This window comes from Gobius niger (genome assembly GCF_951799975.1).
Source record: "Gobius niger genome assembly, chromosome: 2".
Taxonomy (NCBI): Eukaryota; Metazoa; Chordata; class Actinopteri; order Gobiiformes; family Gobiidae; genus Gobius; species Gobius niger.
The window spans coordinates 16,857,207-16,882,006 of record NC_136853.1 but is presented as its reverse complement, the minus strand read 5'-3'; the positions used below and the strand labels follow the sequence as shown (position 1 = coordinate 16,882,006).

Here is a 24,800-nt window from a genome sequence, read left to right as displayed (position 1 = left end):
AGAGCACCCCATGCATGTGCACTCTTTCTAACTTCCTTAAAAGTTCACTTTAGTCTATGAGCAAATAATAACCAACATGTAATAATTACACATATGAAGCGCTCCCGGCTGTTTTATTTGGCCTATGAGCGCAAGTACAGCCGGAAAGTACATGGTGTTTGCTTGGGATAGGCAAATCCATGTGATCAGGCCCCAGAGATAACAGCAACACCCCCCCCCCCCCCCCACACACACACACACACACACACACACACACATACACACACATACATAGCTGACACAGAGAAGAGAGGAAGTAGCCAGTGGTGGTGATACTCTGTACACAGATACATTTAGCAAAACTGAACGAAGAGGTGGATAGCTGTGGATTTTTTTTTCTATTCATTTCTACTCAGACAGACTTCACTTGGATGGACGAACGGAATTAATTCTTACAGTAAAGAAGACCAGTGCATGAGTGGTTTATCCTGAGGGATTTTGTTGGACATGGCAGAGGCTCCGGGCATAATGGTGAGTGCAAAGTAGCAGGTAAAGCCAAAAATGAAACTAATCATGAGAAAGCTGTTTTATAATTACAGAGTGTTAGATTAACTTGCTTACTTACTTAATTTAGTGATGCAATTGTACACAGTGAATGATCTGTATAAAACTTTTCATTTCCTTAAACAGAATGTAAAATACTGTCTAAAGTTTAACAGAGCTGCTTTGTAGAAGTTGAATATGTGTGAAACACTATAGCCTGCTGTTGTTCCTCATTGCTTTAAACAGAAGGCTATATTCCTCCTTTCACTTACTGGCACTTGAGTGGACTAAAATCACCTGCGACTGTGGCTGCTCTTGGTTCGGAAAGAGGTCAAATCAGCACAGTCAGTGGTACCCTACGGAAAAACCTATATGTGCAACATATGCATGACGGACTTGCAAGAGTTGGGTGACAGTTACACACTCAGACATTTTGGAGAACTGCTCTGTGTTGCTTTACATATCAGCATTGACAGGTTTTTACCAAATTGCAGCAACACCGATATTTTGAGAAGCACTTGTCGCAACTCATTTGGGAAGGAACATATTGAGTAATTTTAGTTTTCTGTGGTTGAAGAAGAAAAAAAAGAACCACAATGAGGGAACTTTGAATTGTTTCTTTTCCCCTAATTTCACACACTGTCCTCATCTCATGACTTCACCATGTGATATACAGTATGATAAGGCCATGCGTTCCTGCAACTACACTTTAGATTTTGTCTTGTTTATATTTTCTATTGCTGTTGTAATACTTCTACATTAGGATTGTGATGAGAGCGAGAGAGGCATTTTAAGTTGGTATGCATTGTCACTTTCACATGTTCAAAGAGTCCCCCTGCTACTCTTATCTGCACTGCCTTGTATGGCGCCTCTTTAGCTTCATTTATTGCATTGGGTGTGGCTACCTGTCGGCCAATACATTAATGACATTGTTTGCTGTTTATTTCAGGAGAAAAAGGGTGATGTGAGGGCCATGTTGGCTCGCTTTCAGGCCAATGCTTCAAATGATGAAGAAGCCCCTTCTGCTAGTACGGGACATCACAAACCACCACTACGTCCCACGCTGTCAGGGCAGGCCATGCACATGAAGAGGCCAGTGTCAGATGGTCCACCAGGCTGTGGGTCATCTGTTCCTCCTAAACCCTCTTTTCTTAAAAACTCTCTGGTCTCTAACAGTGACCCAGTGGTCCAAGATGTAAACAGAACCAAAGCACTGGCTAGTGTGTTTGCTAACTCTCAGGGGGAGGTGAACAAGCCCATCCTCAAACATACGTCACAGTCAAAACCACCTTTTTCACAAATGGCAGAGCCTAAAGCTCCGCTTAACAAGCCATATGTCACAGGGTCTGACCCCAAACCTGCCTCTCCAAAACCCTCAGTGATCAGCACCAAACCCACCTGGGTCAAGCAGGACTCCATACCATCAGCATCGCCATCTGTGCCGAAAATACCCCCAGTAATGCTCAAACCTAACAACAACTTTTTCAAACTACAACAACAGCAAATTGAGGGAAAGGCAGAAGTGATCACAGACACTGCAAACAAACCCACACTTCCTGTAAATGCGGCTGTGAAGCCGTCCAACTTCAGGACGGCTCAGAACCTGTTCAACAAAGACCCACCAGAGCAACCGGACAGTGGCGTGAAGCCAAGTGTGGTCAACAAGCTGCCGACAAATGTCTCTAACAACATTCCCCCACCCAAACCTCATCCCAGTAAGAAGCCCAGTGTGAAAAAGCCCTCCCCTCACATTAAGGATGACGACCCCTCAGCACCCAAGAAGAACCTTCTCCCCAACAGTTTGGCTCTGGGTCCCGCTCCAGGGAAACCAAATCGACCTCCAAAAGTCAACCTGGAAGTTTTTAAGAAAGAGTCTGAAGCACAAGCTGAAGGTAAGAACAAAGCAGAGCAAAGCAAAGGACCCGACCAAACATTTTTTCAATCAATTAAGTTCTTATTGTATTTTATTTTAAAGAAAAGACAGAACTGCATATGGTTGGTCTGACCTACATATAGCCCTGATTTATACAAACAATAATTCTAGTAAGGGAGACATATGCAACTTTTAAAAGTGCAAATCCTTTTGCATGACTCCACTTTACCCAAACATCTTTTGCAGGTGTGACAGATAGATAGATTGTTTAGTTAGTTTAGACATAAGAAAATTAGGACTCAGGAAGTCGCACCCCCACCACAATTTGAGAAACTCTGGTAACTATATATAGTGCAGAGCAACATTTGGAGCACACATGTGAGCCAACAGGCCCCAAAACATCTGCCCTCACACATTTACTTGCAATGCAATGCAATGCATTCTTTGCCTTTTAATACAAGTGGAAAATTGTTTGGCCAATGCAAAACCATGTGACAGCTTGGATTTCCTCTTACTTAGCTATATAAAGTACATTTTCCTTTTGCAAAACTTCACACCTGTCAACAGTGTGAAACGGTAAAGCCACTCGCCGCACTGGCTCAGGACAAACTGACTGAGGGTGCATTTGAGTTTCAAAAGGGCGCAAATAGAGTTTCTCGCCATTAAAATACATTGGGATGCCATTAAAACTGAGGGTGCAAACATTTCAAAATGAGGTTGCAATGCACCCTTTTGCACCCCTGTAGTTCCGGGCCTGGCCACTCGCACAGTGAAATACAAAAGTCTTCACTGATCCACATTAGCATACATTGTTTCAAAAGGAAGTAAGTATGGACAGAAATAGGCAATAATATTTTGGTATAAATATTCCGGAAAATGTAATTTATTCACCAATTGCAGAACAGACCACAACAATGGAACTTTCACGAAGCCCCGCCCCAAGACGGTCATTGTCCAAACATACCTCAGAGCAACCGTTGCGACATTCCCCAGATGTCCTCACATAGAAACTAATGGAGCGGGACCTGTTTCTTCCCTTTCAAAGCCGATAAACAAGCACTGGCTGCTAACATTTGCAGCAAGCTAATACTCTTGTTCTTTCCCAAGAGTTTCATGAGCTGTCATTGCTGGACATTGTCAAAAAAAAAAAAATCAATTTCTGGAGCTGGAATATCTGGAAGGGTTACTTTCGATAAGAGGCCGTCTCATCCAGACTCACTGCAGAACCACCGATTGAGTCTAGTCAGAGTCGGGACATACACAAGCAAACTGAAGTAAAGCAAACCTTATTAGATCAGGACTTGCTGGGATTTAAGAGTTTGCAAGATTGATTCTCATGCTCGCCTATTTTTTAAAATGAATTACTTTTTTTGGTTGGGAAAAACATACATCTGCGTCTATGAGTGCTGTGTTTGCTCTTAAAGTAGCTCTCACACCTTTTCTTGCATATTTCAAACAGTATATTTTCCTCCACTGCACATTGCAACCCATTTTGCCTCAATCTAGACCAGGGGTGCCCAAACCTTTTGTCTCCGAGGGTCAAAATGAAAAAGTGCCAGTGGGTCACGGGCCAAACACTGTGATATCAAGCGTGAAACACATATAACTGCAAATAATTATAGTTAACTATTATCACTTTTTGGTATATATTTGCATTTGAGGCTATACGCAAATAACATGTTACATTAAAACAAATGTTAACTATGGCGAAATCCTAGTTTTAGTTGAACAAAATCAACAATTGTATCAATATAGTGCAAAACACAGTCTTATACAGTAGCCCACCTACAGTGACTTTACCTCATTCATTCATTACCTCAAATAAAATGCCACATTTGATCATTTTGAAAGTGCCATTCCAGCTTAAATTCTTTTATGAGTCAATTTTTAACATGTACCTTTGTTGATGTCAACAGCCTTTGCAATAAGAGTTGAAAAACTGGGAACGTTGACGCTACAACGCTCTGTGATTGATAAACACCAAGACACTACAACAGTGTGTCCTTAACTTTGCGAAAGGAGTGAAACAGTGCCCCCAATTTGTCTTTGGTGGCCAAAAAGTGTACTGCATCCATATTTACCATTGAGAATGAATGGGAGAGAGTTGGTAGCCTATTAAACAGATGCGGCACAAAAGTCCTGGCGGGCCAACAAAAGTGTTCTGGCGCAGGCACCCCTGATAGACGATCCCACGCTGGTATTGCACCAACAAGAGTCACTAACACGGCCGTCTCCCTCACTATGACAGATGCCAAACCACATCTTGCCATTGCTATAGCTGCCATTTCTTAAAGGGACGGGGCTTTTGCGAAAGACCAATTGCCACTTGCCATAATAGACCACATCTGACATCGCTACTATACCAATTACAGCCTATATTCTCTATGTGTTTGCTGTTAAATCTCCAGGGAAAACCATCACTCCGCCTTCACCCTCTCACCCAAGCAACCGTGTGACCCCTGCACCGCCTGCTGTTCCAAGTTTGCCCCCAAGACACCCAGGAATAATGTAAGTCACACTAACCACAACCCAGAAACACATGATTCATAAAAGAAAACACAAGCTTTCAACAAGTGTCGTTTCAGAAATCACACAGAGGAAACGGAAGACTTTTATGACGATGTGGATGGACTGACCGCGGCGCCTCCACCTTTACCACCAGGTTTGCTGCCACTGCTTTCTCTCTGTGTGTCTCACAGCGCACAACAGTTCCTATAACTGTTGTGTCTGTTTAGTGCAATTTTAACACGTGAAAACAAAAGTAATAGTGAAACCACAATGCAGTGTTGTATAGTTACATGATACTTGTCACTGTTCCTAATATTTCTTTTCTCTGCAGTTCATCCAAGCCAAATGTTAAAGGTGAGATGTTCCAAAGGATATTCTTTCATTGGTCAAACGAAGGATTGGCAAATACAAACAGCCAGTTTAAAGTAAACTGTTTTCGATATGACTTTGTATCTTTTGACGTAGGGAAAGAATGACAGCGATGACGAAGATGGTGAAATGTATGAGGACCTTGATGAGAGATGGTAAAAGATTGTGATACTTTTTTTCCCTACTGTTGCAGTGGTGGGACTATGCCGTTGCAGATTTGGATTCACTTGTAGTTTTAGGTGTTTTTATTGTAAAACATTTTTTGGAAAATCTTTGAAACTGTACTGATTGTAAGTAGGGCTGAAACAACTAATCGATTAATCTACGACTAATCGATTATTAAAATAGTCGACAACTATTTTAGTAATCGATTAGTCGTTTTCTGGTTCACAGAGACTCAAATAGAGCAAAAATTACATGAAAATGTAGTATTTAACCCCTTAACTCCCACCTGAACCGAGCACATTTTCTCCAGCTTTACCCCAATCCAAAAGCTTCTGGAAGAAAGGTGTGAAAATAGCAACAAAACTGAGACGCAAAAAAGGATGAAAAAGTGACAAAAAATGTACAAAAAATGTTCATAAATTTGACAAAAAAGTGAGAAAAATTTGACGAAAAATTGAGAAAAAATGGACGAAAAAGTGACAAAAAAGTGACAAAAAATGGACAAAAAAAACCCGAAAAAGTGATGAAAAAAAATCTGATGATGTGAGGAAAAAGATCAATTTAGTTTTGTAGGTCTTAGCTTTCAAATGAGGTGTTACACTGGCCTACAGGATTTGGGTAAAGCTGAACTGGAGAAAATGCTCTCGATTCAGGCGGGAGTTAAGAGGTTAATCAGAAGCAGAATTAGCACCAAGAGCCTCCAAACATTTACTTTACGTTTACTCCATCAACACGTCCTCAAGCGGATCCACTTAAGATTTATGTGATAAAAAAAAAAAAAAAAATCCTACACCATTCATAGCCAAGCGACTAATCGATTAATCGTAAAAATAGTCGATAGATTAATCGATTACAAAATAATTGTTAGTTGCAGCCCTAATTGTAAGGAAATCTACTGATACAGTGCAGTGTATAAGGTTTTATAGGAAATTCTATTCTGTTTCTATTCTAATTCTACTACTCTGTTTACAAATCACTTGATTAGACACTGGGTTAGTTGTTATGATCTTCAGTGTTTGGTTATGTGTTGAGTCATAGTTCCCCCTAGTGGTTGTTTGACAAGACTACAATTGTAGTTGATTTGTTATTTTGCTTGTGTTATTCAAATGTATAAACAAATGACACTTTTTTCTTTAAAGGGAAGCAGCTGATCAAAAACGAGAGAAGAAGAAAGAGAAAGACGACAAAGCAGAGAAAAAACGCTTGGAGGCGGACAAAAAGGAGCAGAAGGAACGAGAAAAGAAAGAACAAGAGGCTAAGAAGAAGTTTAAAGTAAGTGAAAAAGCACATATTAAAAAGGACTGGCCGGTGCGTTCTCCATTGTATTTTAGTACAATGTTTTTCAAAATGTGTCTCCAGCTGGATGGTCCGTTAGAGGTTCTTCAAAAAGGAAAGGCTCGTATGGACTTTAAAGGCAATAAGACTGACCTCAGTCTGAAGCAGGGAGACTCACTGGACATCATCCGCATTCAGGGCAACCCAGAGGGCAAGTGGTTGGGCCGAACAGAGGACGGATCGAGTGGGTTTCTACTTTAGAGTCTAGCCTTTAAAAACGTTTACATTTTTATTTTAGTTTTATTTCCTTTTACCAAAATACTGTGTAAACTCATTTTCTTTTTTTAGTTGGCTATGTGCAGATATCATTGGTGGATATTGACTATAACGCTCTAAAGCAGCAAGAGGTCTATGATGACGTTGATATGGCACCAGCAGAACAGAGGTGAACTTGCTTTTAAACAATAGTATAATAGTTAATCCTCAATGGAGCCTTTACAAATGTCTTCTGTTGTTTTTGACAGTAAAACCAAAGGAGGAAGAGGTATGGTGAGACATTTCAATAACTTTCTGTTTATTTACTCATACTTTACTGGGCACGTTTGTCTGCAGTGGCTCTTCCTCCACTCCCTGGGGATGGAGACGACATATACGATGATGTCGATCCAAGCCAAGATGCTAGGTATGAACATGCAAAACAGTACATTGAAATGATATGCCCTACGAGTCCACAGAGTACAGTCCAGGGGTGTCCAAACTGTTTATTATATTATTATATACAAAGGTGCTTCTAGATAAAAGATATGATTTAAACCTGGAGTAAAGAGTCCAACATATTATGGTGATTCGGGCTAAGTGGAAGGGTACCTGAGGGTTAACAAGAAATTGGGCCATAGTTTGGACACCCCTGCTATAAAGCCTATAGGGAAACCGTGTTGATGCTTGGCTGTTCAGTCCCTCAGACCCAAGTCAGTCTCCCATGAAGCCACGAGTCTTCCAGTGGATGCTTGAGCGGGGCAGACGGGCCCCCAGCACTAAAGTGTAAAATAAATGCCGTAGTAAGACCTTTTTTAAAAACATATTAATCTGCCCACGTAAAGGTGCATTATGTAGTTTTTGGTTGATATAAGTTTGTTTTTGTGCTTTTTGTGACCCCGCAGCTGTTTGGGTGCCAGCATGGTGCCTTTACTCTATCACAGTGGCCTCTAGGAAGCTCCCAGAGCAATTGCTTTAGGGTTTCGGGTTGGTTTTCTGAATGCAGCAGTGAAAACCTACTACAAACCCTAAAAATGATTGCTCCCTGAAACCGCCGAGATGGAAAGTATAGGCGCCATGCTAACCACTCATACAGCCGCTGGGTTACTGAAATATATCAACTTTTTCATCTCGATAAAATATTACATAATGCACTTTTAACCACTCAAATTCAAACTGAATAATTGATTCATTTCATATTTTTCATGTTACATCCAGATTAAATTGATATATATTTGAAAAATCATGGCATGCTTTGTCTAAAAACTAACTAAAAACTAATCAACTAATGGTGATCATCATTGACACTGAAAGGGGGTTATTTACCAAACGCTCATGTGCAAAAGGAGTAGCTCGAGCTAAAGGATCCACAGCAGAGTTATTTCACTCACGCAGCATTCTCTCATGAACTGAACAGATTTGGCCTGATAAAAGAAGAAGAAGAAGAAGTAATATAACTAATATAACACATGCTGTTTCAAATGGTAAATTAGAGGCAACTTTCCTAAATTAAGCTATATTATATTTTCCAGCTTGCACTGGCTATTTGGCAGCTGTCTTGATAAATGACCCCCTTAATGAATAAACCAGTACATTTATGTAAAACAGTATGTTCATGAGTTTTGATTCTTGCAGATTGCCCACACCAAGTCCGTTTTTGAGAGACTCAGGTAAACCAAAGCACTAATAACATGCTCCAAGGAAAGAGGGGGATAAAGTGGACTTTTGACCTTATGCATGTTTCACAGATATGGGAGGCGATATAGATGAGGAGGTGTACGATGATGTGGACACTCAGACTATCAGGTACATCATATTGGGATTTTGTAAATTGGGCAACAAAACTGTTTTAGTGAAATTAACTAAAATAACTTTCTTATTTCTTATTTATTGCTCTTTGAAGCGCTCCAAAGATTGATCCGAAGAAGCAGAAGAAGTTCGAGAAAGAAGAGAAGGAGTTCAGAAAGAAGTTTAAGGTTGGTCAAAAAAAATAGACTGCAGTACAAAAGTTTGTAAAAGAAAAACGAGCATGCATTACCTGTCGTTTTAGTTTGAAGGTGAGATCAAAGTGCTGCATCAGGTGACCATCATCCCAAATCTGACCAACAAGAAGTGGAGTGGCAAAGAGCTGCCCCTCAAATCAGGGGAGAAACTGGACGTCATTGTTCGGGCCGTCGATAACAAGTTCATCTGTAGAAATGAAGATGGCAAATGTGAGTGTGGTACTACATTCAACTTTTAAATTATACTTATGTGTGTATATCTATATGTATTATTTATGTATATGTTTTTTTTAATTGACAGTTGGTTATGTATCGACCAGTTATGTTGTTACAGAGTGAGTACAAACACCAAGACCAAATACATTTAGATAAATTGGCCTTTTACTTGACGTCTGTGTTTTGTTCTTGCAGTGATGGAGATATCTATGATGACATTGGAGATGGTAGGTCTTTTCCAGTAGGCTACATCAGTAAATATAGTGCAGTACAGGACAGAGTACATTACCAAAAGACTACTTTTCATCATCCAATGTCTGTTTGTATAAATAATAACAATCGTTTCATTTATTTTCAGATTGCATCTACGATAACGACTGAGAAACCTAAAGGGAACAGTTTTAACTGTTATTATGTTGTTGTTGATGTTGTTGCTGTTGTTGTTGTTGTTGTTGTTGTTTTCTGCCATAATGTTTTGCATTTTTCGTCAGCCTCCTTACATAAGTGCCAAATTGAGATATTTGTTTCATTCTACTCTCCGAACTCTGCTTTATCTTTTGGTAAAAACATGTACAATAGGCCAGAATGAATGTTGTGAGTGAGTGGTTGGTGGTGTTGGTCGGAGGGGCCAATGGCACAGACTGGCTGCTTCGCTTCCTCCAGTCTACCCCAGGGCAGCTGTGGCTACAAACAACATCTTACCACCACCGAGTATGGAGTGAATGAATAATGAACACAGTGTAGCGCTTTGAGAAACTTGTTAATACAGGCTTGTAAAGCGCAATACAAGTGTAAGCCGATTCAGATGGCTTGTAAAAACAAACGTCAGTGAGCGTCAAAAAGTGTTTTACTTTTTTCAGGGGATTTTGCTGGAGGCTGATTTAATTTGCTAATAGTTTGTTTGTTACCAGAACTTACGCTACTTACACAATTGTATTTAAGATTTTGCTGTACTAGAAGTCCCTGTTTTTATGTTTGTATTTTTTTGTATAAGAGTAGTGAGGACATAATGACTCCTTTTAATTTTATCATGTCACTCACAACTCGGGAAAAACTTTTTTTCTTGGTTGGATTTTGTGACTTACGACCACGACAAAAACAGAAACTTTAATTAAAAACAAAAAATAAACTTATTAAACAGAAACCTTTTCGAAAAACAGAAACTTTTCTCATTAAAACAGAACCTTTTACGGTAATAATGTAATGGATGCAATAAATCGCTATTGACCTTTGATCTATATGCCTTTAATTAAGGCAATTTATGTGTTATTTATGTCAGATGACATGTCTCAATTTGACTTTTTTTTATTGAGTAGCCTTTACACTCAGAGTTTACAGTGAAATGTACTAATAAACAGTGTAGATTGAACTTATACCTAAAATGCGGCTTCAGCAATTTTTTTTTTTATCAACATTTTTGTTTCTTTCTGCTCTGGTGGCGTATATCGCAGAGCAATGAAAAAAATATGTATATATTTGTACATTTTTTAATTGATGGGTTTTGTTCTTCCAGAGGAGTCTAGTGTAATGTGTGAACAACACATGTATTGTCATTACCAGAATGTGTCTACTACTGTCCTTCAGTAGAAGATGAGCTTCTGGAGGGAATGCTGTTGTAATCCTGGCCTAGTTAAGCAGCAATCCCTGGATTGAGGTCACAGACCTGTTGTAGAAAATGCTGTGTGGACAGAAGGAATCCTTGAGTAGCCAACTCTATGTTGTGTAACGTCATTACTTACACTATGTAATGGGTATTACTTTCTCACCCGCTATTTCATATAATCATAATTGTTTATAAAACTTGTTTTTATAGCATTATAGTATTGGTCTATACAATTATTTCAGGCACACTAGAAAAATACATTTGCTTTATTGTGATCAACACTGCACACTCCAAAATACTGCAGGTACATTTATTTATAATAACTTCTCACAATGTCCAGTATTGCGTAGACTACATTCATTGATCAGTCTTGTTTCCTGCGTGTTTAGATGGTTATTCTTTTCCAAAACCATTTCAAAGATTTTAATGAGGGAAACATTGTGTCCTTGCATATCTTACAAAATGCCTCTACAAAAAGCCAAATATATCATTTACTTATTAACTCCTTTGTGATTGAAACATGAGAAATTCTATCTAATCATTAAGTGGTACAAAACTGGAAAATGATCTTTTCACTGAAATCACTTCATGTTTTCTCCATCAATATTCATGAAATCTACCTAATAATGAAGTTATATAAATTCATATAGTATTTTGACTTTCATTACACATGTACTACACATCCCCCCATTTTGAATGATGTTCAATTAAGTTCCTGGAGACATGCTCCTCTAAAAAATAAATAATAATAATTACAACACAACTTTTTTATATTCAGGAAGCTGTTTAGTAAAAATAAAAATTCATGACCATACTATTAAGTAAATATTTTAGATTTTGAATAAACATTTGCATTAACCTGTTGTCGCCTACATACAGTGTATTGTATTTACAAATAAAGGCATCATTTTTAGCTACAGATTATGCAGTGTTCCACTGTTCTGCACAAACTCTGAGCTTATTGTCTCATCACTATCTACATTTGGCTCTACATGGTGTTAAAGCAAACTGACTTCAGTAGTAAATAAGTAAATCTTATTTGACTGGAAGACCTGGTCATTTTAATACATAAGTGACATAAGTACAACTAGAGCTTTTAAACACCTGATATTTACAGTTTTGCACTAAAGTAAAAGTAATAAAATTGTATGACGACGCACAGATATTAACTGATCTACTTAGACATCTAAAGGCTCAAATTAACTAATAATCACAACACATAGTATAAAAAGGAGGCAAACCCAGACACTCCAAAGACATATGAGCTCATTTACGACCTTCTTGTGCAGCTCACACCTGCAGCAAGAGGAGCTACAGGAAACAAAAAAGGGACAAACAAGGAGGTATCCAGGCGAGACTCACAGCTAAGCCACACATGCCTTCTATTGTTCAGGCTAATAGACGTTCACTGGAGCATAATACAGATTAACTGCTAAGCTCTTCCCAGAGGATGGTGAAAGACTGTTGTGGAGCGTAGGGAGGTGCAGGAGGCAGAAGAAAGAGGAGGAGCTGACCAGTGCAGGACACCACGCTCTGAAACAGGAACAAACCCAGGAGGCGCTGCACCGTTTCAGAGGATCAGAGGAGACTGAAGGCAGCCAGCCAGGCGTCCTCTGGGTGCTACGGTGCTTACGCTTGTACAATGACAAATAAAGCACTTACTTACCTACATTTTTAGTTTAGAGTGCTTGAGTTTGCCGCCCTTTATGCCTTTTTTTGATCGCCGTTTCAAGAGCACCCAATACAAACCTTTTGAAGTACATTTGGACGCCTAGAGCAACCAGTCACATTGTTGCTTCTACACTAAGCAAATAGTAAGTCTCATCTTAATCAGATGTTACGTAATTATTGATCAACCATCAATATAAAGTCAAAGAAAGTCTAGTCATTCTCATGTAGAGCGGGTGTGCAGGGAGTTTCTTTGATTGCGTTTTCCCCACGCCTGGTTCCCTGCTCTTGGTTTCTGGACTGTTGGCTGTTTTCCACATTGGCAGGTGCGACCTCCTTTAGCAAACACAGCAGGTTTTAGAGCCTCCGGAGTTGTCAGGAGCTAGTCAGCAAAGAAGACACAATTCTCATTAACCTTGTACATGGTTAATTATGAAGCGGGAATCACTATATGCAAATGCCACAGGATAAAAATGTAGCTTAAATGTATAATGCAGTTGAGCTTGGTAATTATAAATACCTTTACTGGCAGCAGCAGCCTGTTTTGCAGCCTTTTCATCTTCGATGGCTTTTAGTTTAGCCTCATATTCCTCCTTTCTAGCATTCCACTCTTTCCTGTTGTTTGTGATTCCGTCAAACATTGGCTGGATTTGAGGATGAAAACGAGAAAATTCCTGGTATAAAAAGAAAAAAAAAAACAGTTACACAAAAAAGCGAGTCAATAGATGTCTCTTGTATGACCTTATTGTGTGATAAGCATTTTATATTACCTTATACACAAATGTGCAGACAAAATCTATGAAACCGCACTGAAGCTTGGGGAGATCAGCTGCTTTATTCCTGTCCATCATTGGCTAGAGACAAACAGCAAAGAGTCTCTGTGAATTTAACCATTTCGAAGCAACATCAGTGCTGAAAAAGCATGTCGCTGAAATCTTACAATTGGTTGCTGTTCAAGTACAGTTCTTTCCAAATCACCCTGCTCCCAGAACTCTTCCGCAACAAAGAGAGCCACCTAAGAAACAAATGATAGTATCTCATCATTCATGGACCGCTTTAGGTATTGTTGAGCTGTTTGTTTGGGTCTCTCACCTTACTCTGCACCTCCCATGGTTTGGCGATGGCTGATAGATCACATGCAGTCATCATCATGGCCCTGAAATGTCACAGACTTCAATGTAAGAAATGTGTCTACACATCTGCAGAGACATGTATGTTATTGCACATACATTACTATCTCTTTCCGTGTTGTCTCCAATGACATGAAGTCCACCCACTTCTTCTCGTCCTCATATGTTTTAGACAGGTCCACAATTTTCTGAAACATGGTTCGCTTCCTGTATCGAAAAATAGTTTTATTTATTGATTTTTTTTTTCCATTTGTAAATACTCTAATGTGTTGTAGAATGTAATGTGTCAACTGACTTGAAGTACAGAGCCAGGTCAGTGGCAATGATTGCAATGTCCATGAGGTGAATCACATGCTCAGACTGACGCCTGTTCAGGTTCTGGTAGATATTCAGTGACTGCCAACAAAACAAGCAGAAACAAGTCAGCATAACTGTTAACAAGATTTGATTGTACAAAACAATGCATGATTTGTTTTTTCTGCATCTTTTCTCACCTCTTGGGACAAAATAAATTTTCCAAACTCTAGATGGTGTCGCTCCAATATAGAGGAGCCGTGTAGTTTTGCCAAAGGGTTGCCTGACCTACCATAAAAAAAAAACATTGATTCATCTTTCACACAAAAAAGGTGATGTACTTTAGTTTAAAACAATGTACTTTAATAAATAAAACAGTTAAGGTTTCCGGTCTTGTAATCCTGTTTTAAGGTCAAACAAATGAAAATCTGTCTTACTTGACTTGGTACAAGTTGTTGGTTCCTCTGTGATCAATATCATGGAGGAACCCTGCTGTGATCATGGCCATCACTTCTAAGTCGGTGTAATATCGCTTCAGATTTCCTGTCTAGTTTTTAAAAGAGAGCGTCACCTAGTTCACTTATTGTACAGAACATTGAGAAATGAATGAATTCCTAAATGATATTTCATTACCGTCAGAAGTGTGAACATGGTCTGCCCCACATTGAAGCCGTGACGCCAGTTGTGGTAGGTGATTTTTCTGTAGCCTTTACTAACTGAGTACATAAAACGGACCAGCACCTAGAATCACATTTAAAAACGTATTATATCTTCTATAAAACACTTGCACAGTGGCTTATATTACAGGCACATATACAGATTTGAACTGCCTACCTCCTGCGGGACCTGAAACTTCTTGACCACTCCGACCTCATAGTACATCTGGATCCCACACTTCACCAGCTCCATCTCGGTGCAGATCAAATCGGAGAAGTGAAACGCATAGATCTCAAACTTCTTGATTAGTGGCGGCAGGTCCTTTTTCTACAAACGAAGGGCATCAGTGTAAAGTGTTTCACATTGTTTTAAAGCGTACATGAATCTTTGTAATACCAGGATTTGTAAAAGTTCCTCCTCTTCACACTCGCTGGGCTCACATCCGAAAACCTCTTGGGTGTTCTGTCAAAAAGATAATGATACATCAAACCTGGTCCGAATATTTGAGCACACAATGTAAGAAATGGCAATGCACTACTGTAAGGGATGAATTCTTACGAGGATGTTCTGGATCTCATCATTACGGCATTTAACATGATAGAGCACCATGTCCTGAGCAATCTCCTTACGGTTTTCTAGCTTGTTCATTTTGTCGTAAGTATCTGTGTTTAAGGCAGACCATCCCAAAAACTGTGTCAGCGCCTGCAGAGTCAGGAACACAGGAAGGTACAAGATTGTAAACACATAACAAATATGAAGCAACATTTGAGACATGCTTGATGTTCGTTACCTCCATGAGCTGTTCATCGTGATCATCAAAAGGCTTTCCATCTTTCCGGTTGTAGAACGTGGCCACGCCGACAATCTCTTCTTTTTTGTTGACAATTGGCAGCGAGAGAACGTTCTTGATGGTCCAACCGCTGTCATCAAGAGCCTCAGTCTGGAGGATTGAAAAAAAAAAAAAGTCGGTACACTTTGTTATAACTGTATAATTTCTTATAGCAGGCCGTATCCTACCTGGAATTTAAATGTCTCATCTGCAGCGGCATTCATGATGTTACAGATCTAATGTCACAGTAAAAGAGCATAATCAGAGCAAAAAGGGAAAAATCAAAATATGGAGGGGTTTGAAATTAAACTTACAAAACCACTCTCTGCAACGTACGTAGGGAGACCACTGCTCAAAGCCCAGTGGTCTGGAGTTGGATTTCTGATTGAAAACATGGATAATCAACACAATACCACGAGAGGTGCCTTGCATAGTTAGTTTTTCCATTGTTGACTAAAATTAACTATGTAGCTTAGTTGGCTTTTGACTTACGGTATGACTTTGATGTCTTCTTTTCCATGCAGGATGTAGTCAATTAGTTTATAAAAGATAACTTCCTAGAGAGAACACATAAATGGACTTAAAGCAGGAATAAGTAACTTGTTTATGTTAATATATCCTTTCCGTAGTCCCTCTGGGAGTAATACACGTGTTAATGGGATGATTCATCTCCTCCTGGTGTCTCTGCCCAGAAAACCACAATTGCAACTTCCCTGCCTTCGGGTCGGAGTCACCATTTCACACTAATGGAATCACGAAGAAGAAGCTAACAGGCTAACGGGCAAGGCTAAAACTGCAGGCTAGCGCCACTTTAGCAGTGTGTTTACAGCCAAGTTTGAGTGAAATGATCTCTATTGTGTAATTGGATGAACAATATCCCTCTCTCCCTTTGTCTTTTCTGTCAGCGTAGTATTTACTCTCACGGACAATTAATGAGTAAAAAAACGCAACATGCTACGACACCTGCAGTGGCGCTTATGTTGCTGCTGTTTTTGTCCAATTAATTGGTTGGGTGAAAAGAGTAAATAAGAGGAAGAGAAAGCTGATGCCAAATGTATGAAATGAATACATATTTGCATTTTTTTTTAAAGGATTATGTCAGTTTTTACTTTGTTGTCATTATTTAAACAAGTTGTTGTAGCCCTAATGTAAGAAGATATATTTACCCTTCCATCAGGTGTGACAGGGCCAGAGTAAGGCGGCTGCTCTCCCATCAGCACTGGCCAAACATCAAAGAATTCCTACAAAGACAAGTGTATGTGGACGCTCTGTTATATACTGTGCAAAATAAATACATACTTTGGCTCTATTTGCCAATTGAAAATACTGTGTTACCATACTACATATCTGCATTATTGTATTGTACTGAATGACTATATGCTTGGACGGTTCGTGTTCCCAATCACAAAGCTCCAGTGTTTCGATGCTACACTATAATATTGATTGTACGTTGTTTGTGAATATGAATGGACTCACCTTCTCTTTGGTCATGTCTAGTAAACCCACAGAGTAGCGGTCACAGTTGAGGTAGGCTCGGACGGTGTACAAGGCTTTGTGAAACTGCCGCTCGATATCTGTCAGTTCTTCAAACACCTTGTTGGCAGACCACAGCAGCATCTACAAAAAAAGACAACCTTTTTATTGCCAGTGCATCAGTTTACAGTGACGTGGTTAATATTGGATTCTAGAAATGAAATACCTACCATTCCCTTACGCGTCTCACAATTGTGAAGGTAACTGAGGTGGAAGATTTTCAAGTTCAAAGAAGCAATTTTCAGATACTTTAAAAAAAGCTGCAGAAAGAAAACGGTTTGAAGAGTTTAACAGAATGCTATAACGACATTAACCAGTAATTACGTGCTTTCATATCGCCTCATAGTGATAAGACATACAATATAAACCTCTTGTGTGTTGTACTTAAGTCTAACTAATAGAGGTTGTAGTGTAATAACTTTATGATAATGTCCCTTTGCTGTGCGTGTTATTGTGTCTCACATCTTCGTCCTGATCAGTGAAGTGAGGTCCCGTGGTCTTGTTGAGAGCCATGATCACTGCCACCATGTCTTTGCCGTTGAGGATGGGTGTTGCCAAAACGTTGTTGGTCTTGTACTCAGTGAGATCATCCACAAATGAGCTGAAGTACTGGTTCTGAAACAGCAAGGATATCGATATTAAGGTTGGATATAACAAACGGGGATGACATTGGGGCTGGCAAACAGATGTAATAACCATGATTTTATTAATTTCATGTGTATTAGAGTCGTCTGCCGAGAATTGATAGAGAATTGCAGGAAAGAACAGGCAAGCCACAGTAGCTTGTATATCTACCAAGCACCACAGTCAAGTACATTCAGCAGATGTTAAGTGAGAAACACAACAAATAATAAGAATTCAACATGGTTGCTTTAAGTGAGCCACTAGGCGTCCTATAGGGAAGTGATTTTGATCGGGTTTATATTGTGCTCAATGCTGTGCAAATGCCAGGGGTGTCTAATCCTGAGCTGAAGCAAAGGCCCAAGGGATATTGAAATAAATGGATTATGTCTGATACAGGATTTACTCATCCACATATTCTGTGCAACATAATGTTCATTAATAACTTGTGAGTGGCATTCAATACCTTTTATCTGGTTATGCAGGTGCTTGGATCTATTATTAATTAAATTCCTGAGAAGCCTACGCCATTTTATCTACTTTCTAAAGTTATAGCACTGAAATACGTCTTCTGGGGTGGGCATAATTATAGTCTCTAAACATCAAGATAACTTTGAGTCTTACCTCTAAAGCATTTTTGACATTGACTGTCTTCTTTGTCTGAGCCACATGGCCAACAATACCCATGTCCAAGGGATAGACAATCTCTGAGTCCGGAGGAACCACACAGTCGTCCAGCTGAGATTTGGCATTCACGTTAAACAGCCTGGTGGCCAACTCCCCAATGCCGTTCCTTTGTCGATACATGAACAAGCTGCATCGGTCGGCATGGATCAGAGCACTTATCCTCTTCAGTATTTTGAACATCACTTTTTCCATATTGACATTTTCCTGCATGTCTGTGATGACCTCGTACATGATTTTGCCCTCTTCCAGCTTTGAAAGTGAAAGCACAGATAGGTTAATGCTGGGATATAATTATAGTATGGACATTTATAGACTAAATAACAAAAAAAAAAATACATTTTGTGTTGCACGTAAAAAAACATTTGTGTAGAATGGAGGCATTGTTTACCTGAGAGAGATCCTGAAAATTGCTGAAGTCCACCTGGTTGTCAGGAAGTCCAGACGCCTTTGAAATGAAGCCTGCACCCATCTTTTTGCCAAAATACTGCTTGGCAAATGCAGGGTTGCCATGGAGAAACTTTTCCACATCTTCTTTTTTTGCCCCCATGCTGCCACTGAACTCCTTCTTTGAACTCTTTGAACTGTCTTTGCCCTGTGCTCCTTCAGTGGCAATATTCCAGTTGATCCAACTCTGCTACCTCCAAACCTCTTCCCCAAATCTCCAAAAAAATCATCTGCATATAGTAGCGATTTAATATTCCTTTGAGTAAAGCCAATATTAGTCCATTAGTGCATGCACTTAATTGCCTCCCAGTGTGCTGAGTGGACTAGTGAGTGACAGCCCTAAGGAGCAGGAGGAGTCTTGACAATCCCTTTGTCATCAGCAGATAGTGTTGAAGGTGAGCACTGATCTACCTATGTTAAACATGTCAGCTGATCATTCAGTACGGGTTACTATGGACACTGTGATTATGGCCTTGTGGCTGTCATGTACCTAACTCAATTGGCATGTCAAATACAATTTAATTTCCAGGCCTTTTCTGAGCCTGTGCTAACCTCACTGGCCCACGTCGTGCCAAATCATATTCAGTTTGTAGACTTGTCCAAGCACAGCATGCGAGCTCTTATTAAACGAGTGTCTGGTATAAGCCTTATTACAGGGACAAGCCCAGGAGGCGCTGCACCGTTTCAGAGGATCAGAGGAGCACTGAAGGCAGCCACGTTTCCTTTGTGTGCCCCAATCTCTAAAAACAGGTTGGCCCATAGTGGTGGCACTGCTCAGTGGCAGCGGCTCAGGACTAACACCTGAACACAGTTTTGTTGTACGGTTGCACAATGACATAACGCACTTACTTAGTTACTTATTTGGTTTGGATAGTCACTTATTATCTCCGGACTTAAACTATTTCATTGGCTCCTCACACCTTACAGGTACTGGTGAAAATAAAGTAAATATGAGCATGCCACATATTCATTTGTTCGCATTGGATATAATTTGTCCTTACTAGACCTGGACTATCTACTAATACATTTAGAATTATTACACTGCAAGATCACAAATGAAATTCTTGATACACTGAATGAGTGTGTGTCTGTTGGGGTCAACTTGGTCTGAAAAAAGTTGATGACCCTTGACCCTGGGCATAGGCTATCTCCAATCTAAATTAAGGCTTCCTTCCCTGACCAAAAGGTCGGATAGATAATCTGCTTCTACTATAAGAGCCTCTTTAATACTGTTGGCTGTGAGTGAGCTGGGTGTCATTGAAAGAAGTTGTAGCATTTGCATAATTGTTCTGAAACAGTCAGGCTGAACTGGTGCTAATCTAGTCACAGAATGTGCAGAAGAAGATTAGCATAGACCTCTGTGTAGATACTGGTAATACTCACATCTGTGAATAAGTGTTACTTATCTGTAGGTCGGCAGTAAGGAGAGGGAATAGCTCCTCAGGAAATGTATTTGATAGAAGAACCAGGAAGTGACTGTGAGGTGTGAATTAGTTTAAGCTCAACATGGCTCCTGACAGAAATAACTGAATGTGTGGCAATTTACTACAATTAATATCACGAAAAATGAAATCAAGTTACACAATTGAACAACGTGAGTAGCCAACAATTTCACAGTTTAGCCTATGGTTTAACCCCTCAAATTTACAACTTCATGACAAGCTTTTAGGTTTTGTAGAAGGTGAACTACTTCAGTACGCCACAAGATGGCGCAACACCCATAAATAAGGCTTAACGTTAGGATAACAACAACTGAAGCAGCAAGCCATATAACTTTACAAAGTTACAGAATTTATGTTCCGGCCTGCTGTGGTGAAACAGGTAAGGTATGACCCCACTTGGGCTCACAAGTATGAGATTACTGTTGTTTACTTTAGCTTTAGACCAATCAAACAGATCATGTTCATCATGAAGATCAGTGTATGAGATCATTATTCAACATTGATGAAGAGGCTGCCGATCACAGCACAGATGTGAGGGAGTAAAATGAACACATGCACATCAGCACCATATCGGTCCAATGAAGGCAAAGGGAGACTGGATTAGTCTTTATAACATGATGTACAGTTTAAGTTTGTGCAGCAGTGCAGGGTCTAGTGTGGTCAGGTTTAGTTTGGTTGTAATACAGATTTATGATAAATCAGGGCTGTTTGGAAAAGAGGGAACAAAGGATTAATATCAAGGACCGTCATCTTTATGGCCTCTGTTGGTGACTAAAAAACAACAACATAAATATTGGGTAAATGGACAAGTAACTTACTGATAGCAGTGATAAGGCTTGTTATGACCAATGTGAAAATGTAGAAATGAGAAAATGTAGCTTGAATTTTTTTTATTTTTTATTTTTATCTTTTTTTGTAAAGTTGTAATATATATATATATATATATATATATATATAACTAATATATATATAACTAGGCCTAGGCCTAGTTTGGACATTATAGTTCTAAAACAAGAAGTCAAAACACAAAATATCTAGATTGCCTTTTTTTTATATATAAATGAATCGAATTAACCCTAACCCATTTTCTTTTCTATTAGATTTGTAGTGGTCCATGCAGGATAGGAGATATCCACACATCCACATCTACACATCTACTGTGGACTTTACTAACAGTTTCTAAAATCTACCAACCAGTCGGTTAGTGTTAATGTCGAGCGCTGATCTCAGCTCTTGAGAGTGGACTATTTTTATATTGGATTAGAATGAGCCCAGTCAGTGGGTAGAAAATAGATCAGCTGTCTGGCTTGGTTCATGCTCTGTGTCTGAACTGATGCTGCAGTTTACAGTGTTTACACCTGGAGGTGATGAACTCTGTGACGCTGTTGTGTTCGCTGTCAACAACAGTCTCTACATGTCAGCACACAGCACAGTGTGTATTATCATGCAAGCAGTGATAACACCTCATCCAGGAGCTTCTAAACTACATTACATCAATTATGTGTAATCAGAGTTGGGGAGAATACTTTGTGATTGTATTTAGTACGATTACAGAATACTGAATACTTGCCTAAAATGTATTTTGTAACATATTCCGTGTCTAGGTCCAGTCAGTATATGGTATTCTGAATACTTAGAATATTTTCACAGTGATTTGCATTATATTAATGTATAAATACAGCGCACAATTTATTACCATCATTAGGAATTCAAAAACATTATTTGTATGAATTGCGGCACAAGGCTTTTTAAATCTTTATTTCATTTTAAGCAGAAACACAGGTCATTTTTAAAAGTTCTTTCATAATAATGTTGTAAAATATGAAACCAAAATCTAATGATTGAATACTGTGATGTACTCCTTTGATTTTTGGAAAGTAACTGTATTCTAAATACTCACAAATGAAGGTGAAAAAATGAGTAACTATGCATGTATTTAGTTACATACTGCATAATTCTTCCAACAATCAAGAGAACCCTTCAGGACCCTTTTTCAATTTTTCATTTTTTTCTTTTTATTTTCAAAACACCAACACTGGTTGTAAATAATTGATAATGCTTTCAGCAGCAGTTGCCAACGCCCCACTCTTTACAGGAAAAAGTCTTGTATACTAAAATGTGTACATTTATCATATTTTGTCATAAAGTTTGATTGTGAAAAGATAAAACCCAATTCATAAATACAATGCTGGATTTTGTGACATTGTCGCAAAGTAAATGTGATTCTGTGACTGCACATTCTTTTTTTGAAGGCGCCATTATAAATGTAGTTTCCGAATAACAATGTAGATTCTGATAATTAGTTTGTAATCTGTTTTTGACCTTTATTTTGCCTGGTAAAATGTCTGGGAACTACTTCTCAAACAACTGCACTAAACTACTCTACATTAAACATTAAAAAGGATGACCTCAGTATGGTGGGAAATTAACCAGTTTTCTATATTAGCAGTTCTTTGCAATGAAAGATACAAGTGTTCCCTCTGTGTCTGAGCCAGGGATATTTCATGTGACACTGAACACTGTAGCTCAGGTGTGTAATCTCTGAGGCTGCACCTTAATCACTATACGGATTTAGTTGTTAGAGAATTATACTAAAACCCAAACAAAAAGGCTTGTTATTTTCATCCTGCACATGTGCCTCTGTGCCCGTGTGGCACGTGGCATGTTATCCTCAATGTTCTCGATGCAATATTTAAAACAATTGTTCCTTGACATTCTCATCAAAATCTGTTCAAGTTACAAATGATGCCGTGTCATAAATACATTATTTGCCAGTTTTGTCCTGATCATGTGAACTTGTTACATAAAGGACTAATTGTTTTCATAGTAAGTCTTGGGCAAGTGTGAAAGCAGAAGCCAGATTACAGTTAGGATTTTGACCCAACAGGATTACTTTTAGATTTAAGCACCTTATTTAGTCCCAAGCAATGAAAATCAGCCGTAAGCTTGTCTGTGTTGGGTGTATATAAAGGCTCACACTCAAGACGACCTGCCTGTGCGTCTGAACCCTCTCAAATAAACAAGGTAAGAACTTTTTATTTAGAAATGATCTAAATGATCAGCATGCGTGACGAAGATTACTACAATTCTGACTCTTATTCAAGCTTAAAACGTGGTGATTTATCTTTCCCGCATGGTTTGATGTTATTTTGGAAATAAAGAACGCTCTGTTTCTGACAGAATGGCATCCTCCAAACTGCCTCTGCTCCTGGTGCTGCTGGCCTTTGTGGAGGGCGCCCTGTCCGCGTCCTGCGTTGTGGACAGCTTCACTGTCAAGCAGGATTTTGACCCAAAGAGAGTGAGTAAAAAACAAAACAAAGCTCAGCTGCGATGTTAAACGGAGGCGCTGACGGTGGTTGTGCTTGCCCTATAGTACGCAGGGAAATGGTACGCTCTTCAGAAGAAGGATCCCGAGGGCCTGTTCCTTCAGGACAACATCTCAGCTGAGTACACCATTGATGATGACGGCAGCATGACGGCCTCCTCTAAGGGACGGGTCACTCTCTTTGGGTGAGTGTCAGTGTTCTGTCTATCAGTAAAAAGGTTTAAAAAATAGTAATGGATATTGTCAGTATTGCACATTTGTAATAATTGTGCTTTGTTATTTAGTTTCTGGGTTGTGTGTGCTGACATGGCGGCTCAGTACTCTGTCCCGGATCCTACTATGCCTGGCAAAATGTTCATGAACTACCAAGGCCTTGCCAGCTACCTGTCCAGCGGAGGTCAGTAATAATCTTTCTTTCATTCTCTTTGTCGCGTGTCCCGCTTTGAACGCCTAACACTGTGTTTATCTTACCCCAGGGGACAACTACTGGGTTATTGACACCGACTATGACAACTATGCCATCACCTATGCTTGCCGCACCCTGAAAGATGACGGCTCCTGCGAGGATGGATATGCGATTGTGTTCTCCCGGAACCCCCGCGGCCTGCCCCCGGCCATCCAGCGCGTTGTCCGCCAGAAGCAGGACGAGATCTGCATGGCGGGACAGTTCCAGCCTGTGCTGCAGTCCGGAGCCTGCTAAACAAAGGGCTGCGGAGGCCTGAGCGAATGAGACATTTTGTGTGAGAGAGCGACTCCTTTACACTGGACTGCTGGGATTCATGTCCATCGTGTTTTGTTATTTGAATTACTGTCACGCCAAATTGGTCAAAACAAGAAGTTAATAATTGTCACTGCATTTTGGGTCAATAATAAAAGTATTTTTTATAATCTATCAGTGTGTGATGAATGGAAATATCCGACACAATAGTTACACAGTGCTCATGGATGTAGAGACTTTAGTACCGTTAATACAGGTACCATCTTAATTACTTGATTACTGATTCTGATGAGACCCTAATATTCTATATTTGTATAAACACATTTATGGCTATGGGTCTTATTGGTTTTGTATGTAAATCTGAAGGAATTTTAGATTAGCTCCACATGTTTTCACATCAACACAGCCCTGAGGTATTAGTATAATGTCCAGTAAACTTTCTATATGTTCTCGCAGGTTAAATCTCACTATCTTTGTAATTGTTTTCCCTGGATAATTGTTAGAGAGATATTCTGCATGTCCAAAAGACTGAACATTAGTACAATTACATGTCAGTGACATATAGGAAAGTCTTCTTGCAACCAGCTGAGCCTGGGAGTTCTGTAAGAAAGCATTTTGGCTTTCAGCCTTGAGATTTGGCTTAAGCTTGTGAGAAATGTAGCA

At 39.4% G+C, this 24,800-nt stretch overlaps 3 protein-coding genes across 3 annotated transcripts; 2 read left to right on the top strand and 1 right to left on the bottom strand.

Moving 5' to 3' along the window:
* Positions 1–447: 447 nt before the first annotated feature.
* fyb1b (FYN binding protein 1 b) lies at positions 448–9,865 on the top strand. The gene is made up of 18 exons (XM_079552250.1): positions 448–510; positions 1,472–2,414; positions 4,804–4,903; positions 4,981–5,057; positions 5,235–5,257; positions 5,369–5,427; positions 6,577–6,709; positions 6,797–6,956; positions 7,061–7,157; positions 7,237–7,256; positions 7,325–7,394; positions 7,667–7,753; positions 8,603–8,647; positions 8,871–8,943; positions 9,018–9,180; positions 9,272–9,305; positions 9,382–9,413; positions 9,545–9,865. The coding sequence occupies exons 1-18, from the start codon at positions 487–489 to the stop codon at positions 9,565–9,567; spliced, it is 2,163 nt and encodes a 720-aa protein (XP_079408376.1). The 5' UTR covers positions 448–486; the 3' UTR covers positions 9,568–9,865.
* A 2,930-nt stretch (positions 9,866–12,795) lies between these two features.
* On the bottom strand, positions 12,796–18,755 carry LOC306983195 (rod cGMP-specific 3',5'-cyclic phosphodiesterase subunit beta-like; the record flags this gene model as incomplete). The annotated part of the gene is made up of 23 exons (XM_079582968.1): positions 12,796–12,839; positions 12,978–13,131; positions 13,228–13,311; positions 13,398–13,472; positions 13,550–13,613; positions 13,687–13,794; positions 13,883–13,983; positions 14,082–14,169; positions 14,319–14,428; positions 14,515–14,622; positions 14,716–14,865; positions 14,935–15,000; positions 15,097–15,240; positions 15,329–15,478; positions 15,556–15,603; positions 15,682–15,748; positions 15,860–15,924; positions 16,534–16,608; positions 16,844–16,984; positions 17,071–17,160; positions 17,363–17,515; positions 18,146–18,457; positions 18,597–18,755. The coding sequence occupies 23 exons, from the start codon at positions 18,753–18,755 to the stop codon at positions 12,796–12,798; spliced, it is 2,556 nt and encodes an 851-aa protein (XP_079439094.1).
* A 4,520-nt stretch (positions 18,756–23,275) lies between these two features.
* rbp4l (retinol binding protein 4, like) lies at positions 23,276–24,119 on the top strand (the record flags this gene model as incomplete). Its single annotated transcript, XM_079551982.1, has 4 exons — positions 23,276–23,392; positions 23,468–23,604; positions 23,704–23,816; positions 23,896–24,119. 4 exons carry the CDS (start codon positions 23,276–23,278, stop codon positions 24,117–24,119), a joined length of 591 nt encoding a protein of 196 aa, XP_079408108.1.
* Between the last annotated feature and the right edge of the window lie 681 nt (positions 24,120–24,800).